Here is a 14,220-nt window from a genome sequence, read left to right on the forward strand (position 1 = left end):
AATGGCCATTATCAACACTATAATGGTTCTAAGAATGTTATCAAAATTTTAATGTGTAAGAGTAAGATCAGTATCTAGACTGACAAACAGTGTAGATTCACTTTAATTTCTGCTGTAGGGTTGTTTGTGTGTGAGAATTTTTGGTTTCCTTCCAATCTTAAGTGTATCACAAACAAGATATGAGAATACAAAATATATATGCTTCCTTATATCAGCCAGTATTCATCAATGGGTATCTTATGGCATTTTCTCCTATTTCTCCTTTAATACTTTTATGCTACTCCTTCCTTTTTCTCCTACTTCTTTCCTTACTTGAAAAGATTTTCTCCAGGCTACAGAAGGATTTCTGAAGAAAGATTTCTGAAGTGCTCCAACTTAGATTCTACTTGAGAAGGCTGTAACACACATCTATGGGATATATAGTGGTATGTACAAAATGAGTAATTTTTGCTTTTTTGTTTTTTATGTAGGTCTCCTTGGTTAGCTTAACAGCGAATGCATTAGGTTACTCGGAACTTGGTGCCATTAAGTCCCTTAGGACACTAAGAGCTTTGAGACCTCTGAGAGCCTTGTCGCGATTTGAAGGGATGAGGGTAAGACAAAATGAAAGAACCTGACATAATGCATGCCTAAAAAGAAACAATGCATGCAGAATAAGGAATGACAAACCGATGCAGAAAGGCTGTACTATTGTCTTATCTACTGAGTATCTAAAAGATAAGCAAAAGGCTTTATCAGCTCACCTAAATCCATATGCAATATCATACTTTAGTTGTGTTCATTCTAGTTACTTTACTTTCTAGCCAATCTCAGGAGTTTTTCTTTAAGGATCCAGAAATAATCAGAGAAATAAATATATTAACTCTTAACGGATTTTCTAAAAATGAGTTCAAGATGAGCTGATTTTGTACAATTTGGTGCTGATAAACATACCACAAGGTTTCTACAAGAATCTGATTCAGCACCAGTTTAAAAAAATACCTTCCTTGTTACAAATTCAGATCTTTGTACTTTCATTAAAAATAAAGCTCGAAATTCAGCTTTGTTGTAACTCTGTTGAAGTTCACTAGATTGCACCAGTGTTGAATTTGGCCCCGTTAGCAGTTTTACATCTATTTCTCTCAGTGGCTGACAGACACATGAGAAAAAATATGAATTATTTTTCTGGATTATTTTTCTTGATGAGATTAGTTATTTTACAATAAATTATTTTCTGCTGACTCCAGGAAAAATCCTGTACCACACACACACTATATTATACACATTATATTTAGTTCCTATTTTGAGTAAGTTAGAATCACTGTTCTCCATCTCACACAAGAAATAGTCTCTTTTTACTTAGTGTTTCCTTTGTCTACTATTTTCTATTCCTTGCAGCTTCTGAATACAAACTAGCTCAATGTGCATGTCATTGAAATCTATTTAATTTTAAGAGAATGATTTTTCCACTTCATGGAAACATAAAGGGAAGCAGCTTTCTGATAATGTTAAAACCAGATCTAATCTAATAAAATAGACAGTTTGCAATGTACTGTCTAAATTGTATTTAGATATACAGTAACTCCACACTAGTATCATGAAATCAAATTCAGATTGTTAGAATTGAGGTTCTCAAATTGTATCCATCACATTAGATATCTTTACTTCAGACTTCACAAGAAAAAACTATTAACTAAAACATGACTAGATTCATGAATTTCAGTTTCAGATGACCATGTCTTAATTTAGCAAAGTCCTTAAAATTATAAATTTGTGAATAGGCTAAGAGCTGGGTCAAGTACTGCGGTGTTTCTTTTGTCTGCTTGCAGGAAATAGTAAATCTGGGGGGAGAAATTAAACCTCTTTGCTTTCTTGCATTGCTTATACCTACAATGAGCTGTGGCAAAACTGGCTGATTTTTGATTCAGCAAGTGTCTTTTTAATTTTAAGATTTTTTACCACCTTCAAAAAGATGCAGAGTATTTTCTGGAAAGGAATGAAATTTATTCCACAAAGCCTCTGTAAATAAGAGACTGTTAAATTCTCAAAAATCAGGAGTCAGGTTTTCAGCTGGTATAAATTGGTGTGGTCCCATTGATTTTAGTGGAACTCTGCCAATTTAAAGAAAAATCTGATGTCAGAAATCTGGTTTAGATGTCCTGTTTTCTGTTTTAGTGAATTGGGGGAGAGTGAAAATTTCAACAAAAAGTGCTTTTTCAGCCTTTTACCAAGTCAGTAAAATCTGAATGAATCTAATCCGTGCTGTTGGTTCTAATGTATACATCTCACGGTTCACTAATATTTTTATATGATATGGTTATAGATTAACTTGGTTATTCTATGTTGCAAATATTATTCCTTGTTCAGAGGCCTGGCACAAGGCCTATGAGCCATTTAGGTAAATATAGGTCTTAAGTGTTCCATAGACTGTGCTAGCCCTGTGCACAGGAATGAGTTTCACCAGAATAAGCCCATCTGAAATAGGATTGTTGCATTGTATTCTGAGAAGTGTTTAATACTTCAAAACAATGAACTTCAAAAACAACCTAACTCCACTCAGATGCTGGAAGGCAAAGTAAAGAACTGCTTTCATTTAAATTAAATCTCACTCACAGATTTAGGGTTATGTTCACATCTCAGTGCATGTAGATTAATGATGATAACTACCCGCAAACTAAGGTTTGAATATACCCATTGCTTTTATGTTAAGCTTCTTATAACTCTTTGTAACATAATGCTCTTGCACAAGTTCTGAATTTGTATGCTATTTTAGATGTAGAAAATCAAATATATGTTGCTTTGTCTAATTGGTTTAGGTAATAATAACGCATGTGTTTGTAGCTTCAATGAATAAAGCATGTCGTGCCGTGCTTGATTTCTGCATTAGAAAAGTAGTAGCAGGCCGAAGACAATTTTTAAAAATTATCCGCATTGCACTTTCAGTTTTGCATGTTTTATGCACATTTCTGGCTGATGGCTTTAAACATTTACTGTATTTCAAATTTCCAGTCCAATTTCTCAACATGTAAAATTAAATAACAGTAATTGATGTCTTAAATATACTCCTAAAATTCAATAGATATTTCTGAGATCCCCTTACCAGGGAAATGATGCTGAGGCTTGACCACCTTATTTTTCAAGAGCACTCTAGACTTAAAAGAAAATCGACAGGATCACATACTGCTAAATTATAAAGTGTAACATGAAGTGTTTCGGTCATTACAGATACCTAATTAATAATAAACTATATATTTCTATTTCATATAGGATAATCTTTCTTCAACTTGGATGGGGTGGAGTGCTGGTTCCTCCCCTCAGCCCTTTATTATGGGTACTGTATTCTCCCCTTTGCTACCCTTAATCCTTTCACTATGTCTAATTACTACATGAAGTGGGGCCAGAGGAGCGTGTTCTAATTCGAGTGTCCCAATAGCATTATTATAGTTGATACATCCATTCTACACCCCTGTTTTTAATTGCTTTGACCTTTCCCAAAAAATACCTTGGAACTGAAATTTTTCGTGTTTGATCTCAGCATAGAAATACATTTCTGTGGAAACCTTCGTGAAAATCAGTTTAACTATATTGAGTTATCAGAGCTAGTGTTGCAGGAGGAAAGTTTCTCAGTGCTTAAGACATTTTTAGATGCTCTGTTTTCCACTTGGCTCTATCACAAACGGGTTTGAGTTAAACTTCTAATCTGTCATCTATGTAGTCCTGAAAGATGTGTGCTTTGCATTGTTTGAAGATATTTGGTCTGCAGTTTTGAACATTTTAAAGTGGTATGAAGAGCGTGCACAGTATATTACTTTATTTACAGTCAGCACACACAGTGCTATGAATTGAATATTCACAGGAATAGATAATTGTATAGTCAGTTTCTATATGTTATTTAATTTCATGTTTGCTGGATTTTTTTAAAATGCATACACTGAAAAAATGGATCAGTTTACTGAAAGAACTCATCATAAGCACACAGATCACATTTCTAAAACTGAGACATCACATTTCTTTCTTTAAACATAACTCATAAAATCATCTTACCCTTCATAGAACAGAAGAGATAAAGAGGGGAAAAACAAGATAGAAAGTATGATGGGAAGAATTAGGTCCTCTGATGAGATATTGCTAATAGGTCCTGAGGTATTTTCAAACTTATCATTATCGCCTACAATCTGGAATTTTTCTTATAGGAGCCCATCTCTGTTAGAAATGGAAGTTTTCCTTGTTCTTGTGAAGATATTCTCAGCAGTTAAAATGCCAATAACAATCTTATATAATTTTGTCTTTTGTTAATCCTTGAAGTTTAGAAACATTACACAGGAGGCATATCATTGATTTAAAAATATGCATTCATTGTCATATCCTTTCAAAACACAATTACTTGAATACAGCTCTAGAACGCAAGTGTTAGATCACCAGATGGATGAGAACATCACTGGAATAGCCCAGAGTCTTCCAGGTTTAATCAGTTTACTTTTGATGGTTCCAGTATGAATGATGCATCAAGCTAAACTGCATTAGCTTTAACTGAGTATTTTTGTCACCTTCGAGGTCTTTGTATTCTAAGTTTGAACAGTTGTATAAGTTTCCCCTTCCATTTAGATTATGAGTTTGTTGGAAATCTGTCTATCTATAATATGTTGTTGATCAGACAGTTATATCATTTGGGGGGTTTTTCTTTGAGAAATCTGATCTTATTTATCAACCCAGATTTCTAAACAGTCAACCAGGACCCCAGCATTTTAGGAACCAACCCTTCAATTACAAAAATGTACAAAAATTAACTCTGTCAAGATTCTGTCTGTAAGTCTTCAAAAATCATAAAATGAATATATTAGTAGTCTGTGATCATTCTCATAACAGCCAGTAATTCTAGTTGACTTTACATTTAGAAGACTGGCTTATAACTCTCTGAAGAAGTAACTTACCTAGCTGAATTTCCTCATGTTTCTTATCAGGTTTTTTTTATTGGATTTTAATGAAAATTCATTCAGTCATTTTTGAAGATCATAAATTGAAATAAGCATGGTTTTTATTAAATACTTATTGAAATATATTGTATGTTTTCTTTTTACCATAATTTAAAAAAAAATAAAAAGCAAATAAATTAAGATCAAAAAAGCTACATTATTGTAATAGTAAGATTGTATTTTCACAAAAATTAGGAAATTCTGAGATATGGTTTCCCGCATCAACTAGTTATTTTGTTTCCTTTTCCATGTGCATTTACAATAGTGTCTTTCATTACATTATCATATAACTTCAGTCAATTTGACATACTGGTTGGCAGATAGTGTATAGTGTAGGAAAGGATGTAAAAGAAACATTTTTTCTATATTATTCTTTCAAAAAGACTTAATCATGTAATGAGTATGTGTTAAAAAGCAGGGTTAAGGTTGCTCTGGAAACTGTAGGTTCTTATTAAATCAAACAGTTTAGTAAAATTTTAAAAGAGATTAGCAAATTATATGAATAAAAATAGCAGCTGCAGTTGCACTAGCTAAATTAAATATTTACAAGAGCCATCAGTTCTCATACTTTAAGGCATAAACTGACCACCAGTTGGGATTAGGTAGAAATTTTTCCCACAGTAAGGTATTGTACAATATCTTGTGCATTGTGGGATTTTTGCATTTCTCTGAAGGTATTAGATACAGGTCACTGCCAGAGGCACGATTCTAGAATACACAGTCCATTGTTCTGGTCCAATGGCATAACAGTTTAGCAAAAATAAAAATGATTACACTGTTTTTGAGGAAGGAGCCATTTTCCCTTCCTCTGAGACTTCTTTTTCTAGCTTCCACTTTGAGCATCACTGTTATACACATTAACACTCTGCTTTTCATCTTCCTCAGCTCATTCTCTGGTCCTGTCTCCCATTTATCTGCCTGTTTCTCTTTGTTGGCTCTTAATTACCCCTAAAATTTTCTAATACTGAATGTTTTAAACTCGGAGTTCCTACTTCTAGGTAATAAACTTTGTCGCATGTCTCTGGCTCTGCTAATACTTCCCTTAACTCAATGCTAGTTTTACTCCAGAAGCAGAAAATCTTGTTATAAATCTTCATCTGAAACCCCAAACTTTCTGTTCCGTAACGCATTTTTGTCTATGTATCTGCCTATTTCACCTCTGAAACATTGACAGGATTCATTCTTACCTTGATTGCTTTTCTGAAGTTTTTGCTCATATCTTAATCATATCCTGTCTCAACTCATGCATTTTCTTCTTACTCCCTTCCTATATTTTGCACTTCAGGAAATCTAGGACCAGGTATGGAAGGATTTGCTAAAATGAAAGTTCATCTCCACTTTTGACCATGCATCAAACTGTCCTGAGCATTTTTCAGACTATGGTTGTATTTTAAATTTTAGCTATATAATTGTAGTTCAAATAGTCCATTAAGATCAGAGTACATTCACTTGGCATCAAAGTAAAATTATATAGCAAAATGAGTTCATGAGAACATTAACGGGAAACAAGGAACTCTCCAGTTCTTATATCAAAGTGATATACCTTACCTTATGGGATATAAACTGTTTAAAGGTGGATTGCACCAGATACCTATAATTATTTTCTTTAAAAAAAAATAAAAAAGTATGTGTATGATAGTTGCCTGATTGACAGACTGGCAGACTAAAACCAGCCATTCATAGACTCATAGACCCTAGGACTGGAAGGGACCTTGAGAGGTCATCGAGTCCAGTCCCCTGCCCTCATGGCAGGACCAAATACTGTCTAGACCATCCCTGATAGACATTTATCTAACCTACTCTTAAATATCTCCAGAGATGGAGATTCCACAACCTCCCTAGGCAATTTATTCCAGTGTTTAACTACCCTGACAGTTAGGAACTTTTTCCTAATGTCCAACCTAAATCTCCCTTGCTGCAGTTTAAGCCCATTGCTTCTTGTTCTATCATTAGAGGCTAAGGTGAACAAGTTTTCTCCCTGCTCCTGATGACACCCTTTTAGATACCTGAAAACTGCTATCATGTCCCCTCTCAGTCTTCTCTTTTCCAAACTAAATAAACCCAATTCTTTCAGCCTTCCTTCATAGGTCATGTTCTCAAGACCTTTAATCATTCTTGTTGCTCTTCTCTGGACCCTCTCCAATTTCTCCACATCTTTCTTGAAATGCGGTGCCCAGAACTGGACACAATACTCCAGTTGAGGCCTAACCAGCGCAGAGTAGAGCGGAAGAATGACTTCTCGTGTCTTGTTTACAACACACCTGTTAATGCATCCCAGAATCACGTTTGCTTTTTTTGCAACAGTATCACACTGTTGACTCATATTTAGCTTGTGGTCCACTATGACCCCTAGATCTCTTTCTGCCATACTCCTTCCTAGACAGTCTCTTCCCATTCTGTATGTGTGAAACTGATTGTTCCTTCCTAAGTGGAGCACTTTGCATTTGTCTTTATTGAACTTCATCCGGTTTACCTCAGACCATTTCTCCAATTTGTCCAGATCATTTTGAATTTTGACCCTGTCCTCCAAAGCAGTTGCAATCCCTCCCAGATTGGTATCATCTGCAAACTTAATAAGCGTACTTTCTACACCAGCATCTAAGTCATTGATGAAGATATTGAACAGAGCCAGTCCCGAAAATGAATTGTGTGTGAACCCTGGAAAGACAGTCGTCCTCACACTGGCCCCCAGTGGGCCTCAGCTCTCCTTTGGAGGGAACTACATCTAACAGAGAGAGAGGAGATTGATCTTCATGCCCATTATATCCTTAGTTTATGCTGGGACCACCGAAACCATCCTGCACTGTGTAATTTGGCTTTTTTTGGTTTGGAGTCTGATTTAATTAATTAATCTTGCTAATTTTGATGGGTTTGGGCACTCAATCCACTGCTGTTAAAACTCCCCTCCAGAATATCCCCTGTCAGAGCATCACAGAGTGCACTCTATACCTGGGAAACTCTAGGAGTTCATCAGTACGTTCAGCACTCCGAGTGTCTAGCAGAGAAACCCCAGAGCAAACCAAATTCGAAACAAGCACCTACAGGTTAAACATCACAAAGATGTTGATACAAAGACCACAGAGAGCTATTTTCTGAAGAATTATCCAGCCAGATAGTAGCAGGGCACAGACACAACTATCATGATTAGTGCCACTGGGAGAGAAATAAGAGAAGTTCTTACAAGAAGTTCTTCAGGAGGTAGAAGTGAAGGACTACTAAACTGCTACCTCCCTCCCTCCCCCACCCATCCCTTTCCAGCCAGATTATATTTTTCCTCCTGGAACTATTTCATTTTCATTTTCTGTCACCTCCAACTCCAGTTTATAACTGCTCTCTTGATATTAAAAACTTTTCATAAACAGAGAATCAGAAATATAGGACTGGGAGGGATCTCAAGAGATCATGTACTTCATACTCTCATGCTGAGGCAGGACCAAGTATACCTAGATCATCCTTGACAGGTGTTTGTCTAACCTTTTCATAAAAACTACCCATTCCAATACTTACTTGTCTTTATAGTTAGACATTTTTTCCTAATATCTTACCTAAATCTCATCTGACATATCATTTATCTACCTACTCTCCTACCCATTCCACTCCACTCAGTAGGAAAATTATATAATTGCCTATGTGCTTTTTCAAAAACATGGATTTGCAGCTGAAAAAAGCAACACATCCATTTCCCTCTCTCTCTCTCCCTTTATTTTTTTTAAGTCCCATTGTAGGATAAAAATGTGGTAGGCTGGATTGCCAGATAAATTCTATATTCGGGGGGTGGGGAAGTAGTTGAAAGCAAGAAACTTTCTTAGTAGTAATTCTTCTTCTTTGAAAATATCTTCTCACAGCGTGCTCACTCCAAGTTGGCATCATGTTTTCAGAGTGAGACAGGGTGGAAGTCTTCCAGCTTTAAAGGTTTGGGGGGCTTTCTTCAATAGTGAAAGTTCAATAGTGAAAGTTCAGAGACTCCTACCTTATTTGTCAGGTGTCAGTAGCTGAGAAGATCTCAGTTCCAAGAACACTTTTTTCCTGTTCTCAAATTGTCTAGGAAGAATTCTAAAGGAAGGGGGAGGGATAGCTCAGTGGTTTGAGCATTGGCCTCCTAAACCCAGGGTAGTGAGCACAGTCCTTGAGGGGGACACTTAGAGATATGGGGCAAAATCAGTACTTGATCCTGCTAGTGCAGCCAAGGGGCTAGACTCAGTGACCTTCAGAGTCCCTTCCAGTTCTATGAGATAGGTATATCTCCATATTTAAATTTATAACATGGGCCAGGCAGTCACCACTAACACTGAAAAATTCTTTCTGCTAGAATTATGATGCCCTGGATCCTGTCTTGGGTCAGGAAGGCTTTGAACTGAATCCACCAGGGATCCCTTGTACTCCATTTGTCTGTAGGGGATAAAATAGTACTTTGTGTAGTTTATTTTGAATTCCAGTACTGTAATTCCAGCACCCCTTTGGCAACACAACTGATTCTTAGGCTAGTTTTATTGTGCTGTCTTTGGTCAACCAATTGTCCAAAAAGCAGACTCTGTGCACTACTAACCTGTATAGGTAGGACAGAACCACTGCCAAGTAACACTCTTTATTTCAGCTCAGAAAAGAAAGATACAACAAGGACAAGTGCAGAGTCCTGCACTTAGGACAGAAGAATCCCAGGCACTGTTACAGACTAGGGACTGAATGGCTAGGAAGCAGTTCTGCAGAAAAGGACCTAGGGGTTACAGTGTGCCCTTGTTGCCAAGAAGGCTAATGGCATTTTGGGCTGTATAAGTAGAGGCATTGCCGGCAGATCGAAGGATGTAATCATTCCCCTCTATTCGACATTGGTGAGGCCTCATCTGGAGTACTGTGTCCAGTTTTTGGGCCCCACACTACAAGAAGGATTGTGGAAAAATTGGAAAGAGTCCAGCAGAGGGCAACAAAAATGATTAGGGGGCTGGAGCACATGACTTATGAGCAGAGGCTGAGGGAACTGGGATTGTTTAGTCTGTAGAAGAGAAGATGAGGCGGATTGATAGCTGCTTTCAACTACCTGAAAGGGGGTTCCAAAGAGGATGGATCTAGACTGTTTTCAGTGGTACCTGATGACAGAACAAGGAGTAATGGTCTCAAGTTGCAGTGGGGGAGGTTTAGGTTGGATATTAGGAAAAACTTTTTCACTCAGAGAGTGGTGAAACACTGGAGTGGGTTACCTAGGGAGGTGGTGGAATCTCCTTCCTTAGAGGTTTTTAAGGTCAGGCTTGACAAAGCCCTGGCTAGGATGATTTAGTTGGGAATTGGTCCTGCTTTGAGCAGGGGGTTGGACTAGATGACCTCTTGAGGTCCGTTCCAACCCTGATATTCTATGATTCAGCGGAAGTATCCTTATGTGCATGTGGTTACCAAAGCTCATCTGATTTTCTAGGCAGTAGGAAGGGTCTATAATAAAACTCCTTCCTTCTTTTGCCTGATGGCACTGATTTGACTTTGCCATGAGGAATTAGATTTTGTGCTATATATTATCCTGGAGCATTCTTAAGGGCAGATGGAAATTCTGAGGCTACAAGATTTGGTTTTCAGAAATCTCTCCACCCAGTAATGCTTCAAGTCCCATATATCAGCGTGATCAGGGACTATCACGAGTAAAATACCCAAAGTTTCCCTTCAACAGAAAGATGATGGGAAGTTTGTTGTAGTGGCAAACTTGCTACAAGGCTCTAGTTTTGAATGGTTTTGCATCCCTGTCCATTCTAGCTAATAGGCAGTGATGGACCTACTCTCCTTGAACTTATCTAGTTCTTTTTTGAATCCTGTTAGTCTTGGCCTTCGGAACATCCTCTGGCAAAGAGATCCACAGGTTGACTGCCTTTTGTTTATTTTAAACCTGTTGCCTATTAATTTCATTTGGTGACCCTTAGTTCTTGTGTTATGAGAAGGACTAAATAACACTTCCTTATTTATTTATTTACTCCACTCCAGTCATGATTTTATCTATCTATATGACCTCTATCATATCCCCACTAGTCACCTCTTTCCAAGCTGAAAAGTCCAAGTCTTACTAATCTCTCCTCATATGAAATCTGTTCCATACCCCTGATAATTTTTGTTGCCCTTTTCTGTGCCTTTTCCAATTCCAATATATCTTTTTTGAGATGGGGCAACCACATCTGCATGCAGTATCAAGATGTGGGTGTATCATGGATTTATATAGAGGCAATATAATATTTTATGTCTTATCTATCCCTTTCCTAATGATTCCCAACATTGTCAACATTTTTGACTGCCACTGCACATTGAGTGGATGTTTTCAGAGAAGTAGCCACAAATGACTCCAAGATCTCTTTCTTGAGTGGTAACAGCTAATTTAGAACCCATAATTTTATCTATATAGTTGGGATTTTGTTTTCCAGTGTGCATTATTTTGCATTTATCAACATTGGATTTCATCTGCCATTTTGTTGCCCAGTCACGCAGTTTTGTGGGATTCCATGCATCAGAAGAAGTGGATTTTCTACCCATGAAAGCTTATGCCCATATAAATCTGTTAGTCTTTAAGGTGCCACCGGACTCTTCATTGTTTTTGTGGCTACAGACTAACACAGCTACCCCTCTGATACCTGAGATCCCTTTGTAACTCTTCACAGTCTGCTTTGGACTTAACTATCTTGAGTAGTTTTCCTATCATCTGCAAATTTTGCCACCTCACTGTTTACCCATTTTTCCAGATCATTTATGAATATGTTGAATAGTACTGGTCCCTGTACAGACTCCTGGGGGCCACCAGTATTTACCTCTCTCTGTTCTGAAAACTGACCATTTATTTGTTTCCTATCTTTTAGCCCTTTGTTTCCTATCTTTTAACCAATTACTGATCCAGGAGAGGACGTTCCCTCTTTTCCCATGAGAGCTTACTTTGCTTAAGAGCCTTTGGTGAGGGACCTTGTCAAAAGCTTTCTGAAAATTAAAATTCTCTATATCCACTGGATCACCCTGGTCCATATGTTTGTTGACTTTCTCAGAGAATTCTAGTAGATTGGTGAGGCATGACTTCCCTTTACAAAAAACATCTTGACTCTTCCCCAACAAATAGTGTTCATCTATGTGTCTAGTAATTCTGTTCTTTATTATAGTTTCAACCAATTTGCCTAGTACTGAAGTTAGGCTTACTGCCTATAATAGCCAGGATCGCCTCTGGAGCCTTTTTAAAGAATTGGTGTCACATTAGCTATCCACCAGTCATCTGGTACAGAAGTTGATTTAAAAGATAGGTTACATACCACAGTCAGTAGTTCTGCAGTTTCACATTTGAGTTCCTTCAGAACTCTTGGGTGAATACCATCTGGTCCTGGTGACTTATTACTGTTTAATTTATCAGTTTGTTCCAAAACCGCCTTTAGTGACATCTCAGTCTGGGACAGTTCCTAAGATTTGTCACTTGAAAAGAGTGGCTCAGGTCTGGGAATCTCCCTGACATCCTCAGCTGTGCAGACTCATGGAATGAATTCATTTAGTCTCTCCACAATGGCCTTATGTACTTCTGTAGCCTTTGAAAAATATTTTTTGTGTGTGTGTTTGGAAAAAGTATATGAAGAGGTTGAGGAAAGTATCCTACAACTGCTTCTCCTGTTGCTGCTAAATGCATTGAACAGGAAAACATTTGAAAGCCAGTTGTTGATATAAAGGATGGGTACGGAACATATGCTTTTTTCTTTTTGTGGTAGGAGAAGCAAGATGATTTCACCCAAAGAATATAATGGGACTTGAGCTTTCTTCCAGCCTGACCTTTAGTTAGGTAGGTTTGGTCATCTACAGCTCTGCAAGTGACAGCTGTAGATTGGTAAATCTTTAAAAAACAATAAAAAGGTTGCAGTACCAAAGGTTTCTTTGGTACAATTCTGTCAGTTCAGCTCTTCCTTTCTCTGGCCATAGCCTCACTCTTTCATGTGAAGAGTAGAAAAAGCAGCCACAGGTGTCCTCAGGTAAGGTGTATTTTTTCTCTACTAAGGACATAATGATAGAGAAAAGAGGCATTTTCCACACCTTGATCAGCTAATCAAAGATAAGATATAAGGAAGCACAGTCTTTTTAATAGGGGGATCTGGTCCATTTAGCTATAAACCTTTGAATATTCCTGGTCAGGGACAAATTCAGAACCAGCAGCGATAGCCAGCATCTGCAAAAAATGGAAGAACTTTGAGTCCCCCAGGGCAGGATCACTGCGGGGTTTTTTTCCTCTTTGGATATATATCAGTGGAATCCAAAGAGTTATGTCCAGGCTTATCCCTGTAAGACCACACATGTCTAGAATCCAGGCCTGGTAGATCTGCCTGGCTGCTGGTCTTCCATGTTGCTACCCAGCAGCAGCTGTAACCAGCTTGTGCTTCATGGCCCTACGACCTGCTGTGGACACAGATCATGCTCATGGAGTCTGAGAGGCAGAAGCATCATGGGTCTTGATTAGCTCCCCACATATAAACCCAAGGGGACATTCCAGGAAGTGTCCAGGCAACCATGTGGATATTCTGTAGCTACCATGACCATTTCTGCCCCCTGCTCCTGAACTCCTGGCTTCAACCTTGGCTTGACTTGCATTTTGCCTGCTGACCTGGACCCTGACTCAGACTCTGACCTTTGGTATCGACCCTGGCCTGGAACCTGACTACAAACTCCTCCACTACTCCCAGCTTCAGGTTTGCCCCTGATCTGACCCTTTGCCCTGACTGCCCATGTTGGGATCCTGACAATCCCTTGATCCCATTCAAACAACTCATTATGGGGTATTGCAGCAAGGGAGGTTTAGGTTGGACATTAGGAAAAACTTCCTAACTGTCAGGGTGGTTAAACACTGGAATAAATTGTCCAGTGAAGTTGTGGAATCTCCATCACTGAAGATTTTTAAGAGCAGGTTAGACAAATACCTATCAGGAGTGGTCTAGATAATACTTACTGATGAGTGCAGGGGACTGGACTAGATTACCTCTCGAGGTCCCTTCCAGTCCTACGATTCTATGATTGATGGAGTGCCAGAAGATTCAGGGGTACCAGAGGAATGGCATCATTGGCCGCACTAACACTTGGCACTATCTGCATCAGTAGGTGCACTGAGGATAGCTCCACCTACCCAGATAGCTGACTTGCATCAGCAATGGGACAACTACACAGTGTGCCAAAGGTAGTTCCTCTGTCAGGAACCCAGATGACTGACTAGATTAATTCAGTCAGTACGCACTTAGTCACCAAATCGTTGTTCAAATATGCAAATTACCAGAAGATTCAATACAGAGCT

General features: G+C 38.2%; 1 protein-coding gene across 6 annotated transcripts in view; it reads left to right on the forward strand.

Annotated features, from left to right (window-relative positions):
* Positions 1-14,220, forward strand: part of LOC116819303 (sodium channel protein type 1 subunit alpha) — a 198,241-nt gene that overhangs the window by 154,322 nt on the left and 29,699 nt on the right. For all 6 annotated transcript variants that reach the window (XM_032770943.2, XM_032770938.2, XM_075070140.1 and 3 more), the window contains one exon: positions 471-593. In XM_032770943.2, coding sequence (XP_032626834.1) covers positions 471-593 — 123 coding nt within the window. The remainder of the gene's footprint in view (positions 1-470; positions 594-14,220) is intronic.

This window comes from Chelonoidis abingdonii, chromosome 10 (genome assembly GCF_003597395.2).
Source record: "Chelonoidis abingdonii isolate Lonesome George chromosome 10, CheloAbing_2.0, whole genome shotgun sequence".
In the NCBI taxonomy this organism is placed as follows: domain Eukaryota; kingdom Metazoa; phylum Chordata; order Testudines; family Testudinidae; genus Chelonoidis; species Chelonoidis abingdonii.